Raw genomic sequence first — 22,493 nt, forward strand, 5'->3', positions numbered from 1 at the left:
CCAACTCAAAAAAAAAGTACCTTTTTCTGAGATTGTTGGACGACCGTGAAATAGGGACATCCCCCACACCTCCTGCTGGTGGCTTTGGAGCTGTATAAATAGACTACTACAAGATTATTTTTTTCTCTGTCACTTCTAGGTCTATTCTCACTTTCCCCTTCTCTACTAGATAGTAGTTTTTCAGGTAGAATACCTGTAAAAGGGAAGTTGGTGATGTGTCCACCTTGAAGGGGTTGTGCCTGAGATGTGGTTGTCAGTTCACTTACTAGTTATTTCTCAAGCCCCTCCCTGTGTCTGAAGGAGGAGGAATCTCTGTCCTCCTGGAGTCCCCAGCCAGCTCTCAGTGGGAATGGTGAGTCGGGCTGAGGAAGGACCCCACCTAGCTGATGGGGGCGATTAAGGAAGGCCTCCCAGGGAAGGTAAAATCTAGGCATAAGACCTGGAAGGTAGGCCGAGCTCGGTGGCTCAGCCTGTCATTCCAGCACTTTGGGAGGCCCAGGCAAGCGGACTGCCTGAGCCCACGGGTTCAAGACCAGCCCAGGCAACTTGGCGAGACTCCTTCTCTACAACAAATCAAAAAAATTAGCCGGGCGTGGTAACGCGCACCTGTCGTTCCAGCTTCTTGGAAGGCTGGGGCAGATGGATCGCCAGAGCCCAGCAGGTCGAGGCTGCGGTGGACGTGAGCATGCCACGGCACTCCAGCCCAGGCGACAGAGTGAGACTCTGACTCAAAAAAAAAAAAGACCTGGAAAGTAGATGGGGTGAGACAGGGGAGGGTCCTGCAGGTGGTGGGGAAAGGCTATGCAGCGTTCTGAGTGCCAGGGAGCTCTGTATGGCTGCGGGTGGCGGAGGCAGTGGGGCTGGAAGGAGTGAGACTGGGGGGGAGGCGGAGCCTGGGGAAGCCAGGAGGGCTTTGGCTTTATCCAGAAGGCAGTGGGAGGCATGGGGGTCGGTGGACAGCGGGACACAGCCAGACTGGCGTGGGACAAAGAGGACCCTAGTGGCCGCCATGGAGAGAAAGGCTGAGGTGGGTCCAGGCCCGGGAAAGGAAGAAGAGGGAGCCAGAGCCTGTTTCAGGATGTAAAATTGGTGAGCCTTGAGGGAGAGGGAGGTGTGAGGACGACCTCTTCTTCTTGGCCCCCGTGGATGTGACGCCATGCCCCAGGTGGACACGGAAGGAGGAGGGATTTGGGGGAAGAGATAAGAAATGAATTGACCCGCCTGGGCAGCGAGACCTCATCTCTACAATAAATCAAAAATCAGCCGGGCATGGTAGCGCGTGCCTGTAATTCCGGCTCCTCGGAAGGCTGAGGCGGAAGGATCGCCGGAGCCCAGCAGGTCGAGGCTGCGGTGGCCGGGAGCGGTCGCTGCACTCCAGTCTGGGTGACACAGTGAGACTCCAACTCAAAAAAAAAAGAAAGAAAGAAATGAATTGAGTTGGCACGGCAGCGAACCCATGGCCAGGCGGGACCTCAGACGTCAGGCTGGAAGTGATTTGAACCTGAGCGGCGTTGAGAGGGCAGGTATGTGAAGACCACCAAAGTCGCCCGGCCCGAGGACAAGGTTAGGGTCGGGGTCTCAAGGACTTCCGGCCCCAGAGCAGGGACGTGGCACAGGAGACAGGAGGGCAGCCAGGGACGGGGGAAAAGTCGGGAGGCGAAGTCATCAAGCTGAAAGGAGTCAACAGTGTCAAAGGGCATGATGCGATCACGCAGGTTGGACCCTAAGTCACGGCTTTGATACGGAACGGTGACTCAGAGAGAGAAGTGTCAGGGTGTAGTGGGGACGGCAAGGCTTTGTGCAGGGGAGCTGCAGCTGTGGGGGTATCCTGTGTCAGCCACTCTCCTGACATAGACTTGGGGTTGTAGGTGACAGAAACGTAGCTCACCGCAGCCTAAGCCACAAAGAGGCTCTGTCGGTTCATGAAACTGAAGTGTCAGAGGCAGGAAGTGGGTAGTTGGGCAGAGATGTGACTATCCACGGATGGTGATGAACTTGGAGGAGAGAGATATATTGTTAAGGAATAATAACAGCCGGCACTGGAGGATCTGGGGGACTGCACCAGGGCAGGCACCCAGCGGTGCCCTGTGTGTGTCACTGAGTCCATCCTTCCATGAGCACCAAGAGTCCGGGACGAGCTAAGGGGCTGCCACAGCCCACCATGTTTTCATGGTCAACGATATCTTTGCCTGTTCTGAAACTTTTCTGTTTCTGGCATGACAGACTCTTGACTTAAAACCAGAATTGTTTTCCGCTCTGCTGAGTGCCGTAAGTATTTTCATCGCAAATGACTCAAAGTTGCTTCTTTACTGGTCGCAAGTTTTCAGAAAGGAAAATTTCCTCTTCTGTAAAATATAACTGTGTTTTTTGCAAAGTGCCCTGAGGGTCCCGCCATGCTGAGAAATAGCACAGGCGGTTGTTGTCTGTAGGGATCAGATACCCAGAGCTTGACGGTCCAGCCGAGACGAGCCCGCAGCCCGGCCCACAGCCAACAGGTGTGTGATGGGCTTCCACTCCAGGTCAGGTGTCACCAAGACTCCGGGGACACATACCCTGCCTTCATGGAAGGTAAATGCCAGTGAAGAGAGAGAAATGATAAAAGGCTCTGGGAGGAAAAGTAAAAAATGTGAGGAGGGGTTAAAAAGCTGGTATCTTAGAGGTCAGGGAGGGCCTCTCTGAGGAAGTGACATTCCAGCTGATGTTTCAAGCATGAATGAGAATGAGCCATGCACTAGGATTGGGAGGAAGAGCATTCCAGGCTGAAGGAACAGCCTCTGTGGTGGCTCAGAGTGGGGGACTGCGGGACATCAGAGAGGTGGAGGGGTGGCCGGTGTGGCTGGAGTGTTGTGAGCAGGCTAGGGGAAGGAGAGAGGCCAGTCCCCGCAGGGCCATGGATGCAGGTGTACGTATGTTAGACCACCCGATACTGTCCCTGACACTGTTTATTCTTTCTTTCAGCCTTTTTTCTCTCCAAGCTTTCACCTGATGTTTTTGATCGCCCTGTCTTTGAATTCACTGATCTTTTCTTCTGTGTCTTATCGGCTGTTAAGTCCATACAGTTTTCATTTTGTTTTTGGGTTCTTCAGCTATAGGGTATTCACTTGGATGTTTTATAGTTTCCATTCCTTTGTTAAGATTCTTATTTGTTACCTCATTAAGTTCATGTTTTTCTTGAAATCCTTGAAAATAAAATGTGTGTGTGTGAGTGTGTGAGTGTATGCGTGTGTGTGTGTGTAGTTTATTTGTTTTGTTTTGTTTTTGAGTCAGTGTCTCACTCTGTTGTCCAGATTGAAGTGCAGTGGCATGATCATGGCTCACCACAGCCTCAACTTCCTGGGCTCAGGAGATCCTCCCACCTCAGCCTTCTGAGTAGCTGAGACTACAGGTGTGCACCACCATGCCCAGCTAATTTTAAAATTTTTTGTAGGGACAAGGTCTTGTTATGTTGCCTAGGCTGGTCCCGAATTCCTGGGCTCAAACAATCCTCCCTCCTCAACCTCCCAAAGTACTGAGATTACAGCCATGAGCCACTGCACCCAGCCATGTCTAGTAATTTTTAGCGTATGCTGGACATTGTGTTTTATGTTGAGTGCATGTTGTTGGCTTCCTAATAGAGCCTTGAGTTTTGTCCCAACAGGCAGTTAACTTACTTTTAACTTAACAATCTTTTCAAGGCTGACTTTTAAGCTTTGTAGGGATGAGTCTAAGGCAGTCCTTACTGTAGGGCTAGACCAGGTCTATTTCTAAGGCATGGCTTTTCTGGAATTCTACTGAATGCTTAAGATGTTCAATGAGCATCTCTTTAGGAATTCTCTCATCTCCCAACCCAGCCCTATGTCATCTCTGGTAGTTGTTCAGCTCACAGCTCCCCAGAGTTGTTTTCCTGAAAGTTTTATTTTTCCCTATCTCACAGAGTCTTGCTCTGCACATACACAATTTAGGACTCAGCCAAATTCCAGTTTTGGGGTCTCGTGCTCTGCACAGCTTCTCTTCTTTCTGGTAGCTTGCTTTGCAGATTCCTGAGGGAGGAAGCCTCAAGAGCCCTTACCTACAATCCTTGCCTGCACAGTCCAGAAAGTCTGTCTAGGCACAAAGCCAGGTGGTCATGGGAGTCTTCTCACTTTTTTTTCTAAGGGGTCACAGTCAAGTTCATATATTTTTTCTTACAGATGCTTATGGCAGGAGGGACCATCTGGTACCAGTTACTCCTTATCATGGCCAGAAGCAGAAATGCCATTCCTTTGTATGTTTACATTTATGTTTTGCACATTCCAAAAACTATACATGATTGTATTTTCCTTGTATGTAAAATTTTTACTTAAGTGGTATTATTCATATGTTTTCCTATCTCCCTTTTACAGTCAGCATTTTTGTGAAGATCTGTCCACATTGCTATATTCATTCACTCACTCAGCAAATACTTGAGTGTTTTTGAGTGTCTGCTGAGTGCAAGGCACTGTTCTAGGCTCTGGTGTACCGTTCCACAGTTGTACTTAATGCTTACATGTAAGGTCTTCCTCTAAGGAAGCATTCCTAGCAAAAGAGAATGGCAGGAAGCAGCCATTGAGGTAGGAGGAAAACCAGGAGAGTGTGGCGTCCCAGAAGCCAATGAGGGAAGTGTCAGAAGACAGGAGCGATTGGTCACCTGTGTTCAGTGTTGCGGAGTCAGGGGCATACAGGCATCAACAGTGATGGATAGAGACATGGTTCCTTTCAACTGCTGCTAGTATCTGTCACATAATGGAGAAGATTCAGTCCTCTACCCCCTACCATGGAGGTGGATACTGGCAGTGAACATGCCTGAACATGTCACCACTTTGAGCACCTGTGGGTGAGTCCCTACCTAGGGAGGAGCCATGAGATCATTCAGAAAGATACACACAACTTCACCTTGACAAGACCATGCCAAACTCTTCCCCAAATAGTGGGGTCTATACCTGTCTGCTTCACCACCACCCCCCTACCAGCACTGATACTGTAGACTGCCTCAGGAGTGAGATGTATGATTGGTTCTTCTGGTCACGTTTTCCTGAGTGCTAGTGGGGTTGAGTGTCTTGGCCATTTGGGCTCTTATGTGACCTGCCTGTTAATATCCATTGCCCGGTTCTACATAGAGTCTTCTTTTTTCTTTTTGATTTAAAGGTTTCTTTATATATTCTGGATATTAAGTCTCTGTCTATCAAATGCACTGCACATATGTATTCCCAGTCTGTCATGTCTTTTAACTTTGTAGTTGTGTGTGTGTGTGTGTGTGTGTGTGTGTGTGTATGTGATAAAAATGCTTTTCATTTGACACAGTCAAATCTATTTTGTGTTTCTTGTGTTATTGACAAAATCTTTCCCTATCCTGAGGTCACAAAGATACTTGCCTGTATTTTGTTCTAAGACTTTGGAAGTTTAAAAAAAAAAATAGATCTTATATGTTGATGCATCTGAAATGTATAGGAGGGGACAGGGTTTGGGTTTTCTTTGTTCTATTCCAAAAGCCAGATGTCCTGACCACTCAGCCTTTCTCTCCTGACCTGGGCTGCCACCCACTCCCCCTCAGGCTCTCACGGGGACACGGCTCTGTTGGCTGCTCTTCCTGCTCCACAGATCATCCTGCCTGTTCTTGTACTCATACTTGCGAGTTATAATTATTTAACTTCATTAAAGATGTGACATCTCGAAGGGTACGTTGGGCAGAGCTTTTGCCTTGACGCCTCTCTTTATTTATTTATTTCGCGTTGGAGTCTCACTCTGTTGCCCTGACTGGAATGCAGTGGCACACTCATGGCCACTGCAGCCTCAACCTGCTGGGCTCAGGCGATCCTTCCACCTCAGCCTTCCAGGTAGCTGCTACTACAGGCGTGCACCACCACACCTGGCTAATTTTTTGATTTACTGTAGAAATGAGGTCTTGCTAAGTTGTCCAGTTTGGTCTCAAACCTGTGGGCTCAGGCAATCCTCTCGCCTCGGCCTCCCAGCGTGCCGGGATTGTAGGTGTGAACCACTGCACCCGGCCTGACACCTCTCTTTAAACAACTGTCTGCATTAAACAGCACTGGCTGAACTTAGAAGCAAGCCCATTTGCCATTCACATGCCAAAGACTGATCTGTGGCGTGATGGGTGGGGCTCTCGTGACTTTCCTGTGAGACTCTGGGAACTTTTACTTCGGGCCCTCCCCCCCCAAGTCTTTGGGTTGCAATGTCTCTGAACCACGTGGCACCCTTCCGGGATTCACGCTTGGGCCCACGGTGGGTGCCAGACCACAGACTGTCCTGGCGGGGTCTGGAGTTTCCGGTTGCCTCATAGACACTTGCGACCCTGGATTCCAAAAATAAGACACAAGAAACCACCCACCGTGACCTCATGGTCTCTGCTGCACGGTGCTCTGAGCATCTGGACCGTCTTCACCTGCAGGGACCCGGCCCAGCCTGGGCCCTTCTCCCCATCCCAGCAGTGCTGGGGTCCGAGGAGTCCGCAGGGCCGCCCTGCCTGATGCGCTCACTCTCTGTCCCCGCCCCTAGGCGGTCACCCGCAGGGCCAAGGTGGCTCCAGCCGAGAGGATGAGCAAGTTCCTGAGACACTTCACCGTCGTCGGGGATGACTACCAGGCCTGGAACATCAACTACAAGAAATGGGAGAATGAGGAGGACGAGGAGGAGGAGCCGCCACCCACGCAGGCCTCTGGCGAGGAGGGGACAGCCGCAGACCCCGAGGCTGCCCCTGTCTCCTCGCCCCGGCCTCCCCGCGACTTCAGGGCCACATTGAGGAAGCTCTTCAGCTCCCACAGGTTTCAGGTAGGTGGGGAGGAGGTTGCAGTGGCCACGGGGGGCCAGCCAGGGGGCCCATCTCGGCCACCGCCTCGTTCCTTCCACAGGTCTCACGAGCGCCTGCCACGTGTCGGGGACCCCGGGCCACACCGGGCTTGCATTGGGCAGGCCCCGAGTGGTTGCAGGGAACTATTCAGAGTCCAAAAGTGAATTAAAGAGCCATCCATGGCTGATGTTAAACAAAACGAGGGGTGTCCATATGGTGGACTCCAACTCAGCCGTGACATGGGCCTGACATGGATGGACCTTGAAAACAGGATGCTGAGTGGGAGAAGCCAGACGTGGGAGGACACGCGACATTTTTCTGAAATGTCCCCACCAGGCACGTTCAGAGAGACGGAAGGCAGACTGGCGGTTGCCACAGGCTAGAGGGTTTCCATTTGGGCTGGTGAGAGTGTTCTGGAACTAGATAGTGACGATGGCTGCGTGGCCTTGGGAATGTACTTAATGCCACTGAACGTCACACTGACTTTAAATGGATTAAAATGGCAGTTTTTACGTTATGCAGATGTTGCCACACACACAAAAGTAGATCCAAGGGTAACAGTGGAGACAGAAAAGACACCCGTTCAGTCACTCAGCTAACACTGGCCATGAGGGTCCCCTGCCTCCTCACGGTGGGCACCTTGGGCTCTTCTTTGGTGGATGACGCCAGAAATATCTGCCCAGCTTGACCCCACGCTGGCCTCCAGGGGCGGTTCTGGGGAGAACAGCGGAGGGAGGCGAGGACCTCCCAGAGAGCAAAGAGAACAGAACCTCTTATGGGGCTCAGTGTCTGTCCTGACATTCTGAAGGACACTTATGAAGTTGAAGGTCAGATGCAGATGGGTTCTGACCAGCCCTCTCTGAGCCCCACGCCCAGCCCTGCAGTGGCCATTCTGGTGACTGGAAGCACATTCCGAGTCCCCAGTGACATTAGGGAAGTGACCAAAGGCCTCTGGGGGACGCTGCTGTCGGCGTCTTCCGAGACCAAAATAAACCAAGCCCTCCTGAGAGCCTTGCCCCTCAGGAAGTGGAGAGAAGCAGCCCTTGCCTCGCCCATCACTTTGCTCCAGGGTAAAAAAGAGAAACGTTATTTTGGTCTTTTTCCTGCTCTCATGTGGCTGTAAAATGAACAAGCGGCAGCCCAGCACTCCCAGGCTCTGTGCGTCCTCTGAGGCTGTGACGGGAAGGGAAACGTGGTATTAAGTTGTTGGGTTGATGTCCCAAACCCTCAATTTCAGGAGCAGAAGGAAGGGGCCGGCTTCCTTCCAGCTGCGAGGGGAGCCCTGGGCCGCCCCCTCAGGATGTCCCTCCCCCAGGCGTGGGCCCACCAGCCACGTGGCCTGCTCAGGGCTCAGGGCGGGCACCCTGAGCTGGGACCCCCAGAGATACTCCTACTGGGGAAAAAGACGAGTGACTGTCATCAGATAAGTGGACGTGTTTATTCGCCCTCTCAACAGTTGCTTATTGAGCACCTACTGTGCACAGCAGTAAATGTGGCAGACACATCCCTCCCCGAGGGCTTGACCATCTGCGGAGAGGCAGGAATTGCAGGAATAATCACCGAGGCAAATGCTGGTTACAAACGGAGAGAAGCCTCTCTCTGCAGGGAGGTGGGGGCACTGAGAGATCCTGGGGGTGGAGAGCCTGATCGGGACTGCTGTTGGAGGAGAGGACATTCCACCCAACACCTGCAGGCTGAGCTGCTGTGGAGGAAGGGAGGCGCCTTGCAGGCAGGGCCTTGTTTGCCCAGGGCCTGATGGGAAGGAGCCCACAGGATGCAGGAGGCTCAGGTGTGGCAAATGGAGTGACTGCTTGGCAGCAGGGTAGACGAGGTGGGTCATCTGTGGGCATGGCCGCCCTCTGAGGTCCTGGGTGTGTGGGTGGGGTGACATGATGGGATCTGTAGAGGGGCTCAGGTGGAAGCAGGGAGGCCAGAGTGGGGTGGGGGCGAGGGTGCATGGGTTTTGATCTCCACAGGCAGAACCAGCATAGGTAGGAATGCCTGGCGTCCCTGTTGAGGGAGGTTTGAGGTGGCCACAGTGACGTGAGAGCTGTTGTCATTTCTTACACGGGATAGCACAAGCAAGTGAGAGAACGGGGGTGACTCGAACTCCACGGACACCACAGGTGAACAAGATAGAGTCTGGCCGAGGGAAGACGATCCTAAGGGTGAAGGAGTTTCACTTTTATTCCTGCGCACCGTAAGCCAGCCCCGTGCTAGGCATGCTCCACGCGACCTCCTGGTACTCTCATTGTCGCTCAGGGGTAGAAGACATGGGTGACCCCAATGAGAGATGCACCCCTGGTCCAGGCCGGGGGGGGGAGCTGAAGCCAAGCCTAGGATGGGCCATCCACAGCCCGCAGACTCAGCCGTCTTTGCAGGGTGAGGATTTGGAACTAGCCAGCTTCTCTGAGGATTTGCAGGGTGAGGATTTGGAACTAGCCAGCTTCTCAGCATTTTTCTTGGTGACATGGTTCCCCTCAGAAACATCCCTCCTGTGAGCTAGCAAGCTCAAGGCCCTGGGACTTGCTCACGGAGGGTGGCTTGGGTCACTCTGTCCTTCTGCTTCATGGTTCTTCTTTTGAGATTCACATCACATGACATTCATCATTTCAAAGTGAGCGATGCTATGGTGTTTAGTAACCTTCATGGCGTTTTGTGTGACTCACCACTGCCTAGTTCCAGAACATTCTCATTTACCCCAGATGGAAACCCTGCACCCACTGGCCATGCCATCTTCCCAGCCTAGAAAGCCATTAGCCTGCATTTTGTCTCTGTGGATTTGCCATTTCTAGATGTTTTCTGTAAATGGGACCATCCATTGTGCAGCCTCCTCTCACCGTGACATTTCCAGGTTCACCCAGAGGCAGCAGGGCTGAAACCTGGAGGAATACTAGGCCACATGAGCCTTAAGGCAAAACCAAGGAAGAAAACAAAACCCATCGGAGGCATGACGCTTTATTAAGCTGCTAAACTTGAATATGTGTGAAAACTTCATTACAAAGCAGTTTGCCTTGTAATTTTCACAGGAAACTATGTCACAGGTTGAAATGCTCAAAGGATTAATAGTCTGTTCTTGCGTGGGCTTGAAGGGGTTTAATTTCTACCCGAAACTGTCAAGAAAATGGCAGATTCGTTTTCAGAGGTCAAAAGCTATCAACCCAAAGTGTGAGGCAGGGCCCTGAGGAAGCAGGTGATGGCCAGCATTTCCAAGGAAGGAAAGTCCTGTTAGGGCCTTCGAGCCCCTCCTGGGGTTGCATTCCACCACCACCGTGGTCTTCCGAACACTGCCCCTTCTCCCACCACTAGTGCCCTCACCAGTCACCACCACCTGTCATCGTGACCACCATCATTGCCATTGGTGAGACCCCCTGGAATCCCCTCCCCGGCAGGTCCCAAAGCCCACGAGCCTCTCTCTCACAGTAGAACTCTCCCCAGTTCTCCAGAAGCCCAGGACTCCTTCCCTCATGTCCAATGTGCACCCAGGAGCTGGGCGGGCATCTCGCGTCTCAGGCAGAAGCTGGTTTGCAAGCACGGTGGCCATCCCTGCAGCCCAGTGGCTGGAAGCAGGCAGTTCCCAGAGGTCGCTTCTAGGCCTCAGCCCTCTGAGGCTGGGACATGTTAAATTCTGCATTGAGTATCTGTTATGTGGGTACCCCAACATCAAAACCCCCAGAAATAGAAGCAGTAGAACTTTTTTTTTTTGGAGTCTCACTCTGCTACCCAGGCTAGAGTGCAGTGGCACACTCACTGCCACCCCAGTGTCAACCTGCTGGGCTCCGGTGATCCTTCCGCCTCAGCCTTCCAAGTAGCCAGAACTACAGGCACACGCTACCATGCCCAGTTAATTTTTTATTTATTGTAGAGACGAGGTCTTGCCAACCTGCCCGGCCTGGTCTTGAAACCGCGGGCTTAGGCAATCCACTGTCCTCGGTCTCCCAAAGTGCTGGGATTACAGGTTGAGCCACCGAGCCTGGCCAAAAGTACTTTTTAAAGAATTAAATGAGTAAGGAGAAGACTAGGAGTGACTGAGGGTCAGTGAATGAGCCAGATGGGTATGCTCCTGGAGAGCAGGAAAGGTGCAGCAGGCCTGGAAGGAGGCAGCTTCTGCCAGAGGGGAGTTGGCCCCCAAGACTGCCTACCACGGGGCCCCAGCAGGGCGCTCTGGCACTCTGTCCTCAGTGGCCTCCATCCTTGACTGCTTTCCCTGGTGGTTTCGCCCAGACGCTTCCACACCAGCTCTTCAGACAGCAGGAGGGAGGGCCCCTGCTTGGATCTCATGGTCTCTGGCTCCTCCCCTCGGTCCACAGGTCATCATCATCTGCCTGGTGGTCCTGGACGCCCTCCTGGTGCTCGCCGAACTTATCCTGGACCTGAAGATCATCCAGCCCGACAAGAACAATTACGCTGCCAGGGTAGGGTCTTCTAACCCGGTTCCTTACTGACGTCTGCACGGGGGCATGGGTGGAGCCCCACTTGGAGTAGCAGCCCAGCAGAAGAGTGGCTTGCTCGAGTGTTTTAGTCAAAGGGCAGAGACAGCGTCTTTCCAGATTCTAGACAAGCGTTCCCACCAACAAGCGGGAAGCCTCATTGCCCTTGGTGGCTTGAATCATGAGTGGTGCTGGACGGGTGAGCTGGGTCATGTCGCTGATGCCGAGGGCTTGTCACCCAGAACAGATGGATTTTCCTGTCCCCAGGGACAGAACGGTCATCTCTCCTCCTGTCTTCTGTGATGGTCTGTGTGGTGCCCATGCCAGGGCATCACCCAGACATCACCCACTGGCAGCGGCCATACCCTGTCTCAGTGCAAGGGGAGGAGGCTGAAGGGTGAGAAGTATCACCTCTTGCCTTATTTCGGGAAGAAAATGGAATCAATACGCAGACGTATGCCGGTTCAGGTGGCAGAACGGGCAGGAGACAGGATGGTGCCTCCTTGCCCCTGTGCCTTCCCTGGGGCAGCCCTGGGAGCCTTCTGTGCACGGAAGCAGGAGTGTCTTCCCTTGCCCTCTGGTCTTAGTAGGACCTGTTAACATACTTGTCTTTTTCTCAAACTTTTATTATGAAAAATGGCAAATATACATTTTGCTCTATTGCTTGGTCACAGTCTACCTGCAGACATACACATTTCTGCCTGGTTTGCCCCATGCCGCCGCACCCGTGAACACTTCAGCGTGTCTAGGAGTGAGGCTTCCTCCTGCAGCGCCATGAAAGATCACAGGTCTTCCTGGGGTGCTCAGCCCCAGGAAAGATCACAGGTCCACCGCATGACCCCCACTCATGTTTCCTCACTCGCCTAAGACTGTCTCGTGGGCTTCTTTACCTGCGAGGAGCTAACCTCCCGTGTTCCAGCTGGTTCTGTCTCCTTGGGCTTTTCCAGTCTGGAAGAGTCTTCCACGCTTTTCTTTCTCCCGCATGACACTGCCCTTGAAGAGCCCATCCAGTCACGTAGGAGTCCCGTGTTCTGGATCCCTCTATCCCCTCAGGGCCCTCTACCTCGTTTCCATATTTCCTGGGCACCACAGGTGGGGTGCAGAGTTCTGCCAGTGACGTCCTCACAATGGGCAGTGTTGCATGTGGCACCACCAGGAAGCGTGTCTGGCCGGGCCACTCAGTGCCACTTACCCTTGATTAGGCAGGAGTCGCTGATGGCACCCACCATGTGGGCGCTCTTCCTCGTGCAGGGATAAACAGTCAGCCGGTGTGCCTTGGCACCAGGCGAGTTTCTTCTTCCCCAGTAGCACCCATGGGTGATGCCTGCACAGGTCAGTGGACACCCTGGGGATATGGAATGGGGACTTCCTAATCTGTCTTTCCTTCCACATTAGTAGTCAGGTCTCTTCTATGAAGAAAGCTTCCCTTTTTTCCACATGTGCATTTGTGTGTGCCTCACTATGGATATACGGATTTTTTTTTTTTGAGTTGGAATCTCACTCTGTCACCCAGACTGGAGTGCAGTGGCCGCTCCCGGTCACCGCAGCCTCAACCTGCTGGACTCTGGCAATCCTTCCTCCTCAGCCTTCCAAGTAGCCGGAATTACAGGCATGCGCTACCAAGCCTGGCTGATTTTTTGACTTATTGTAGAGATGAGGTCTCGCTGCCCATGCGAGTCTCGAACCCACGGGCTCAGGCAATCCACTCACCTCAGCCTCCCAAAGGCGCGGGATTACAGGCTGAGCCACCAAGCCCGGCTTATACGGATTTTTTTGTTGCATGTGTTACAATCTTAGTCGTGCTTTTTTTTTGAGTTAGAGTTTCACTGTGTCGCCCAGGCTGGAGCACAGTGGCATGCGTGCTCACAGCCACTGCAGCCTCAACCTGCTGGGCTCAGGCAATTCTTCCACCTCAGCCTTTCAAGTAGCTGGAAATGCAGGCACGCGCCAAAACACCTGGCTAAGTCATGCCTTTTGATCTTCAAATTATCCCCAATCTGGTTACTGCGAGCCTCTTCAGGCCAACCACCGTGTCCTTTAGACATGACCCCATAAGTCTTTGTAAGTTTCCTTGCTCTCTGTACAAGATGTCCTGGCTTGCTTTGTACCTTCCCTGCCCCAAAGCTGGAACTGGCTGCCTTAGTGTGAGGGCCAGTGTTTATAAATCAAGTCCTGGGAACCTATTCACTTGCCCCCTACCCTGATGTCCCCTCCTAATTGGTGCATATGGAGCTGCCTTGGGCTATTTATCTACTAATGAATGAATGAACGAGTCGGGGTCACATTATGTTGCCCAGGCTGGCCTCAAACTTCTGGCCTCAAGCAGTCCTCCCGCCTTAGCCTCCCAAAGTGCTAGGACTTCGGGCGCATGACACTGTGCCCAGCTGAGCCTAACAGCTGTGTAGTGATCACCCCTGATGGAGGCCCCATTGCTCATCTGGAATGTTCTGAGGGATACTTATGCTATCCTGCAAACAATGCTGCAGTGACGATCTTATGCGCATCTTTGTGTGCCTGAGCTTAGCTGTGGGATCAGGTCTTAGCCATAGAATTTGTGGCCAAGGGTACGGTGGTTACTTTAACTCCGACATCGCCCAATTGTCCTTTGGAGGGCAGGGACTCGTCTGGGGTGATCATAGCTGTGTTTCCAGCACCAAGCATGGCACCTGGTGCTGGTGGTTGAGTGTCTGTCTACCAGCCGAATTCTCTCTCTGGTACCCCGGGCAGGTGCGTCCAGCCAGCCTTGAGCCCAGATCTCCTCTGACAGTGACCCTTTGTCTCCCTCAGGTGTTCCACTACTTGAGCATTGCCATCTTGGTCTTCTTCATGATGGAGATCTTCTTTAAGATATTTGTCTTCCGCCTGGAGTTCTTTCACCACAAGTTTGAAATCCTGGATGCAGTTGTGGTGGTGGTCTCGTTCGTCCTCGACATTGTCCTCCTGTTCCGGGAGCACGAGTTTGAGGCTCTCGGCCTGTTGATTCTGCTCCGGCTGTGGCGGGTGGCCCGGATCATCAACGGTATGTCTCCTGCACTCCTGGGCTGCACGCCGGGGCCAGGAGGGCACGTGGGGTGGGGAGGCTAGCTGCTCAGTCCATCTGGGCGCCTGAGCTCTCACACATTCCCATTACAGAGGCCCCCCTGCCTTCCTCTTCCCCACCCTCGTCCCCTTCAGAGCACAGAGAAAAGTGAAGTGTGACTTGGTGTTCCACTGCCACCTTTCTGGCTATAAACTGAGACCAGGATGTGAGCTCTAGGGGAACTGCCTTTCTCCTTTAGGCCATATTTTCATATTCATGGAAAGGGTTGGACTAGCCCCTCCCAACCTTCTCCCAGAGCATCTTTGTTTTTAAAAAGTCTTGTTCAGCCGGGCTCAGTGGCTCAGCCTGTAGTCCCGCGCCTTGGGAGACTGAGGTGAGTGGATTGCCTGAGCCCGCGGTTCGAGACCTGCCTGGGCAGCTTGGCGAGACCTCATCTCTACAATAAATAAAAAATTAGCAGGACGTGGGAGCGCGCACCTGTAGTTCCAGCTACTTGGAAGGCTGAAGCGGAAGGATTGCTGGAGCCCAGCAGGTCGAGGCTGCGGTGGCCGGGAGCAGCCACTGCACTCCAGTCTGGGTGACAGAGTGAGACTCCAACTCAAAAAGAAAAAAGTCTTGTTCCCTGAAGGAGATTCCACCACACCCTTAGCATCTTGGGAGGGAACCATCTGGAAGGGATGCAAGTCACTGAGCAGCCTTCTCCACTGGCTCCCACTCTGAGAATCCACAAGGCATGCCAGCATGAGGGACTCTGAGAATTTTCCTAGTTGTCCAGACAGTGTTGGCACTTTTCTGGGAGAAATAACACCTCTTCATGCCAGGGACTCTGGCTCTGGAGAAGGTACTTGGGGAAATAGTGCCACCCATATTTTAGATAAAAACCCTGTTCCTTACGCATGTCCTGTATTCAGTGTCCCCAGGTCCAGAGAAGCCATGCTGCTGCTATGATTTTCTGTGGACAGAGTGGCCGCCAGCTGGCTCCTTGTTCGGTTGGCCATGACCTAGTCAGAGTTGCTCAAGTGCCCATCCACCAACCTGCTGTACCGGTCCCCTTGAAGCTTTTTTAAAATGGGGAGTGTGATAGGGGTATGGGGTGGAAGCCAGGTAGGGCGTTTAGCTTGGAAGCACTCACAAAAGATCTGGGTGTCCAGCCAGGTTTGGGAGTCCTCATACTAGGGCCCATTCATCAACTGGAGGATGAAGGAGTGAGTGTGGCCTGGGTCTGAGGCAGGCGCAGCCTCTGACACCAAGCTCCTTCCTATGGTGGCCTAGCAAGTCCTATCACATACCCCACGTGCTGCAGCCACTCCGTCTCAGCATGGCCTGGTGGTAAAGATCTGCTTGGATGGTGGGACTGTGTAAACGGCTGCACTGTGGTCTCATGCTGGCCTTAGGGTCTGGTTCTGAGCAAGTCAAGACCTAGCAGGGAGAATAAAGCCCACTCAAAGCATTCACTGTACACTGTCACAGGCACAAAAGCCTTTTACCTCTTGCTGAGGGTGCTCTCCTTGTGGGGAAGGGACGTTTCCAGGCTGTGCTTCTGTGGCATTTGTGCACCGCTGCTGCTGCTGCGTACCAAGACTGTCAAGAGCCAGTTCTGTATTCAGGAGCTTGGTGTGCATCTCATCAGGGTGATTTTCAAGGGTTTCTCAGCCACATGAGCTGAAGCGACACACTGCATTACTGGGTACTGAGGAGCTCAGAAATGGAAAACCTGACCCCCCCACCCCCGTTCTGATGCCTTCAAGTGGTGACTGTCTCACATGTCTGTCACCACTCTTCCCACTACAAACACGCATAAGAATACATATTTTTTCTTTTCCTGAGTTGCTAAGCAGTATCAGTGAGACCTTCCATTTTATTTCAGGGATAATTATCTCGGTTAAGACACGATCAGAACGGCAACTCTTGAGGTTAAAACAGATGAATATCCAGTTGGCTGCCAAGATTCAACACCTTGAGTTCAGCTGCTCTGAGAAGGTAAGACACGTAGGGGAATGTCCCACCTTCACGTGCTCAGAAGTAGGGCCCTGCCTAGAGTGTCCTTCCCGTGACTGAGTCTTGCTGTCCTTACAGATCTTTCTCCTGGCTTCACCTGCTCCCTGAAGCCATGCCCAGCTCCCCCAACGCCCTGCCAGGTTCCCCACCTGAGCGCGTCCTCTCACTGCTGCTCAGTGGACCTTATGTGACTATAGCCGTCTCTAGCGAGCTGAACTCCACAAAGTGCACGGCTTTCCTCTGTCTTTGTGGCACCAGGGGCATCTGTGAGGCCCCTGGTAAAGTCCCACATCTGTCTGCTTTTGCAATAGGAACAAGAAATCGAAAGGCTTAACAAGCTGCTGAGACAGCATGGACTTCTTGGTGACGTGAACTAGACCTGGACCCGCCCCACTGCAAAGAGAAGACCCTGCCCCGACTCCTGGGGCCACCTGGGGAGAGGTGTAGTCGGACACCTTGCCACACCCCTGCCCTGCTTAGACTGTGGGGCACAGCCCGTCAGGAGGCTCTTTGCTCTTGGCACGAGAGCCACCCACCCCACTCCCACCCTGCGCTATAACAAATGTACCAGCTGAGTCTTCTTACACTGAACATTCCAGCCTGGCTTGACAGTGAGCAGTGAAGCTAGACAATGGCCGCCTGTATGTAAAATTTAATCTCACTGAGTGTAGTTTTCAGTTCCACATGTAAGTTGAAGAACCGGTGCAGCCTTTCATAGGAGCATTCTGAAAGAAAGAAGAAATGAAGAAGCTACTTTAGCTACTGGCCCATTCTAGAAAAGTCATCTTCCTTTCCAAGTTGTTCTGAGCAGCAAGGTTGTCCCGGGTCCAGGCCCCGCCCCCACGTGATCCAGCTGCAGCATCCAGCTTCTAGCCGGCTCCGCCTGGTGCTGCCACCTGACAGCACTTTTCTCAATTACTGAACAATTACTGCATAAAATGAGCCCTCTCCTTCCCTGGGCCCTCCTACTGCATTCTCTCCTCTGTGGCAGCCCACGCCAGCCCGCCTGTGGAGAGCTGGCTGGCGACAGTACCTGGCACAGAAACGGCAACTAGACCAAAGCACCACTGTAATTAGCATGATATCTGGGGGAAGAGCCCCTCGCGAGGCTTTGTACTTGACTTGCTTGATTTTGTACAGTATTTTGCTATTTTTGTAACTCATTTCCATAGGACCTGAAAAGGAAAGAAAACCTGAACTAAAAACAGTGAATATTCACTCAAGCAGGGAATAAATAAATCGGCTCTATCCTCCCTGCCTAGGCTGCTGCAAGGTCTGTTCCTGTTGCCAGCTCCCCAAAGACGATTTGGTTTCTACACATGTCCCATGTGCTGAAAGTGCTGAAAATGACCAAAACCAGATGTTTCCCCTTTCTAAATTCACACAGAATAAACTTTCCAAGAGGAAAAAGAAAAGAAGGAAGTGAGTAGAGAGGGCAGTGCTGGTCTGGAGGCGACCTCAAGGGTCAGAAGTCTCATAAGAAGCGATGTCTCTGAGGGACTTGTGGCCCACAGGCACGCCACTTTTAAGGAGACCTCAGAGGCAGGCGCAGTGTCCTTAAGTAACAACTTACGTCAAACAAATGGGAAGAAAAAATCGAAGGGCAGCCTGGCATTGATGGTTGGCGGAGCTCGGAAGCCTGCCTCTGCAGGTGCAGACACGTCCACAAAAGTAACCGTGGTAGAAATAAGAACTGTCCTTTCATTTTCTGAACTGGTCTGTAATGAAAGAGATACACATCCTTCAGTGTGTTACCAGGATAGGAAAGATAAGACATTTTCATTCTCTCCCTTACTCAGCCACTGGCAGGTCATGACTCTGATAGGTCCTGGAGCATAATCAGCTGTTTCCTTGGATGAGGGAAACAGTTTTCCTTGGGTTGTCCTGATTAACACATCTATGTCATAACTCCATGTTCATGAGAATTTTAAAGATCCAATCTAAGCAAGAATGCCAATAAGAATAAAACCATTCTCAGTGGAGTTGGATTCTCTAAGTAAAAGACAAAGAATGACTACGAAATTGTTTTAAGAACCCTCGTTGTTTAAATTATAATCTTCTTCAGAAAGTAATAAATTTCACCTGTCACACCTGAGTCTTGTGTAGACTTCTGTCTTACCCCCAACACCTCGAAACCAAAGTGAGGCCTACCTCAGGAAAGGAGGATGAAATGAGACTTGCAGTTACGTTGACTATTTTGGCCTGTGGGTTCAATAAGGATCCGTACTTAGTCCACAGCACTTCTATAACCAAGGCCACTGGGAGCTGGCAAGAGTCCTGCAAAACAAAATGCCATTAATCAATCTGAATATTATATACCCTGAAGTCAAACTTAATCTGCAGTTCAGAATTGTAATTATAAAATGTCTCACATATTACAAAATGTTCTGAATACGAGAATGAATAGTTCATATAAAAACAACTTAGAGAAACTACTTTTTTTTTTTTGAGTCAAGGTGTCACTCTGTCGCCCAGGCTAGAATGCAGTAGTGCAATCACAGCTCATCTCAGCCTCGACTTCCTGGACTCAGGTGATCCTGGCCTCAGCCTCCCAAGTAGCTGGGACTACAGGCGCACCACCATACCCGGTTAATTTTTGTGGGTTTTTGTGTAGAGACAAGGTCTTGCTATGTTGCCCAGGCTGATCTCGAACTCCTGGGCTCAAGCAATCCTCCCTCCTCTGCCTCTTAAAGTGCTGGGATTATAAGCATGAGCCACCGTGCCCAACTGAAACAACATACTTTAAAGTACTCAATACTTCAAAAATATTTTAATACCTAAAGCACAATTTTTCCATACCCTCCTATTTTGAAAAAGGTCGGTATCACATGGGATTGTGGTAATAATGCCAGTACCCAACCATGGAACCTTCAGGGCCTAATTTCACATACTTGTTTCCACCTATCTCAGACTTCAGGAGAGAAATTGGTAGGAGGCAGGGAGGGGGAGAAGGAGAATGGAATGGAATTTCATCAACAGAGAGAAATTAAACCTGACTGCATGTCATGTTAAAACGCACTGAGGGGACATTTAAATGCTTTCTTTTCATGTATCTAATTTTACCGATTGGCAATTAAGAAATGACATTTGGGTACCAGGCAGTATCCATGTGTTGTTGAAGATATTCACTGTTCACGTGCACTGAGCACTGGTGCCCGGGTCAGGCTGGATGCTGCAGGAGCTGGCCTGAGGCCTCTACCCTGACACCCCCGCCCAGCAGCTCCAGGGGAAAGCGGGCACCAGTGCCTTCCAGACCCGGCTCCTGCCTTCACAGCCTCTTCGAAGTTGGCAAATGAGATCATGGCTGAAGCTGCGGGCTGTGTGAACAGGGACTGCATAGTATTCTTCCACTTGTGTGTATGTTTGATATTTCTCCATAATAAAATGTTCTTAAATACATCTCTTCAGGACATGGAAGCCTCGCAGGCCTGCTAAAATTGGTACTAATGGAATTCCGTAGCTTGGAACTGCCTTTTAAAAACTTTGCAGCCTGAACAGGCCTTGTGAATATCCTCTTACTGGGGATGTAACATGCAGCTGGCGTAGATGGAGTTTAGCAGATGCTCTCATGCTGCTTTTACCTGGGTTTCCGCAGGGCTGTAGGAGCCCCATTGTGGGCCCTCTGAACACCCTGGGCCGGCACCGACCCTGACAATGCTCCACGCATGCCTCTGCCTCTGCCGGACCTATGCCTTCCCTTCCAAGGGGGAGTGGTAGTTACCCTTCCAAGGGGGAGTGGTAGTCTCATGCATCACCAGGGAGCCAGAAGCAATTTGCCTGGCTCACTGAGGTGGCAGAACAGAGCCAAGACTTCGCAGCGGAACAGCATGGACTGAGTGATCCCGAGTCTCTGCTGGGGCCCTGGTGGGGAGGGCAGGATTTGAGCTAGTAAGCTAGGCCTCACCCCATGATGCCCATGCCAAAAATATGCTAAGTGGATAATGAGAGATCTGAAAAAACTGACAAGGGAAGCTGGGCAATGAAAGAGTAAGATGGAGCACACGCCTCCACTGATGGCGACTGACCCACAAGCTGACTGCTAAGACAAAAGAAAAGGTGGGCAGAAGAATCACTTGTGACCAGGGACCTATTTAGAGGACATCAACTTCCATTAAACTCCCAGGGAACTGTGGCATTGAAAGCTCTCACATGTGGGCGACTTACAACCCAGGGAACACTGTGTGGGACAGCTGTGTGGATGGGAGGATATCTCGGTCTTTGAGACAGGCCTCACGTTCATCTGCTGCATCACAAGATGCCTGGAGAGGGCTTGAGGGACACCAACCACCACAATGACAGTAGTCAAGGGATGGTGGTCCTAGCAGTTTCCATTTGTGGAGTGACCACTAGGCACCATGCCAAGGCCATACAAATGCTACCTCATTAACCCTCCACAACCCCACGAGGTCGGTACTATGACTGCTGTTCCCATTTCACAAATGAGGAAACAGAGGCTCAAACCCATAAAACTACCGGCCAAAGGTGCCATTGCTAACAAGAGGCAAAAACCAGTATTCAGGATTCTGACCAATCCGATAACAAGGCCCCCCCACCGCCCCCCACCAGCCATCCTGCTCCTCGACAGGCGGCAGCCCTCTACCGGCATCGCCACCGGAAGTGGGAGCACACCTCCCCCTCCCTCTCCCAGACCTCCCCCTTTACCTTCTCGTTGGCTGACTGGGAGATGAAGCGGACGGGCACCCAGTCCAGCACGTCCTGGGCCCGGGAATTTCCGAAAGGGGCCACATAGTCTGGGAAGCTCTGGCCCCACAGTAGGCTCTGTACCTTCTGCTCCACGAGCCAGCACGGGAGAGCTCCGGACAGTCTCGGAAGGAAAAGAGGTTCAGCTGGATGACATACTGCTCAGCCCCAGAGCTTAGCGGTCTCAATGACACACGTGCCTTTCCAGTCTCATTATCTTTTCACTCCCCAAAAGGGGGATGATTTGACCAAAGCGAAAAGGTCCCTAACTTTGTGAAATCCTGGCAGGAGGTGGTGAGTCCAAAACGGTGTTTTCCAAACTGTGTGCCACTGAGGCTCTGCACAAGGGTTCCATGGCCAAAAGTTGGGGAAGCATTGTCCCCCACATTCCTGTGTCCTTCCTGAAGCACATTTGCATATTACACACTCAGAGGGAGTCATAATTTTAACTTTAATTTGGTGCTTCCCAAATATATTGAAACACAGACCCACCCCTACTGACGGAACCCCCTTTGAGAAATGCTGGTCTAAAAAGTCCAGAACTAATCATGTAAATGGTGAATACTGGTCTGGCCAAAACAATGATAGAATGGCCCTGGGGAAGTATGTGCACAGTAGGGGCGGGTGAAGGGAAAGAACCAAACCTTCACCTTCCATGATAGAAACTCAACAAGAATTCACGAAACCAAAAAAATCAGGAAGTAGCATTATATGCAGGTTGTTTGACGATTTTGGATTTCCAAAAATCTAGTGGTTTTTGGAAAGTGGTTGCTTCTGAGATAGGGCAAATGAGGATGAGAACTGCTGGTCTTATAACAAGCTATACAGAACTATCTGACATATTACATTCTGCACATATTTGATAATGAAAAGATAAAACAGATCACATTCACACTTCCTCTCACTGGTTTTGATGTGCTGCATATATTAGAATTCAGAAATATAGGAAGGACATTCAGAAGAAACATTTTTGTTGTGAACTCAAATGCTATGGAACCTCAAAAACGAAACATACAATGCCTTGAAGTGTTTACTTGGCCACATGAGATAAGAAAATGACTGTAGTAGTTTTGCTACTATTCGTTCCTATGAGGACCAACTACATGTGGGCTTCCTAGGACTCACCAGCGGATGCAGAGGCTTGATTGAAATGGGAGAAGGGGAATGCTGTTTTCTCATCAGCACAAGCAAGTTCCAATAGAGATATGACCTCCCTTACCTTAGTTTGCAGCCCGACTGCATGTTGTGACCAAATAATACTGGGGTCCGGATCCCCTCAAGTGCCAAGCAGTCTTGCTCAGCTGTACTATGAAGAATAGTAAGCTGTCCGTATCTGTTCGTGGTCTGAATAATCCCAGACATTCACAGACAGTTAAGGGACAATTGCCCAGCACTAGAGCAGTCTTATTCTCGGGTAAGAAGAGAGTGCCACTTGTGTGACATAAGACATGAATGAGAACCAAATATCCCTTCTCTGGGCCTCTGGGAGTATGACAGTTATTTCCCAGCAGAGGGCAAAAAA

General features: G+C 51.4%; 2 protein-coding genes across 2 annotated transcripts in view; one reads left to right on the top strand and one right to left on the bottom strand.

Annotated features, from left to right (window-relative positions):
* The first annotated feature begins 6,471 nt into the window (after positions 1-6,471).
* HVCN1 (hydrogen voltage gated channel 1) lies at positions 6,472-16,847 on the top strand. Its single transcript, XM_008048847.1, has 5 exons — positions 6,472-6,783; positions 11,113-11,217; positions 14,020-14,251; positions 16,140-16,252; positions 16,582-16,847. Exons 1-5 carry the CDS (start codon positions 6,550-6,552, stop codon positions 16,645-16,647), a joined length of 750 nt encoding a protein of 249 aa, XP_008047038.1. The 5' UTR covers positions 6,472-6,549; the 3' UTR covers positions 16,648-16,847.
* Positions 16,083-22,493, bottom strand: part of TCTN1 (tectonic family member 1) — a 30,995-nt gene continuing 24,584 nt past the window's right edge. The window contains exons 11-16 of the mRNA XM_008048845.2: positions 22,191-22,331; positions 20,933-21,095; positions 18,422-18,547; positions 17,844-17,988; positions 16,856-16,995; positions 16,083-16,244 (exon numbers count right to left, since the gene is read on the bottom strand). Of these exons, the coding sequence (XP_008047036.1) occupies positions 17,845-17,988; positions 18,422-18,547; positions 20,933-21,095; positions 22,191-22,331 (574 nt within the window). The 3' untranslated portion in view covers positions 16,083-16,244; positions 16,856-16,995; position 17,844. The remainder of the gene's footprint in view (positions 16,245-16,855; positions 16,996-17,843; positions 17,989-18,421; positions 18,548-20,932; positions 21,096-22,190; positions 22,332-22,493) is intronic.

The sequence above is a fragment of the Carlito syrichta genome, unplaced genomic scaffold (genome assembly GCF_000164805.1).
Source record: "Carlito syrichta isolate Samal-C Ts95f unplaced genomic scaffold, Tarsius_syrichta-2.0.1 Scaffold126823, whole genome shotgun sequence".
Lineage (NCBI taxonomy): Eukaryota > Metazoa > Chordata > Mammalia > Primates > Tarsiidae > Carlito > Carlito syrichta.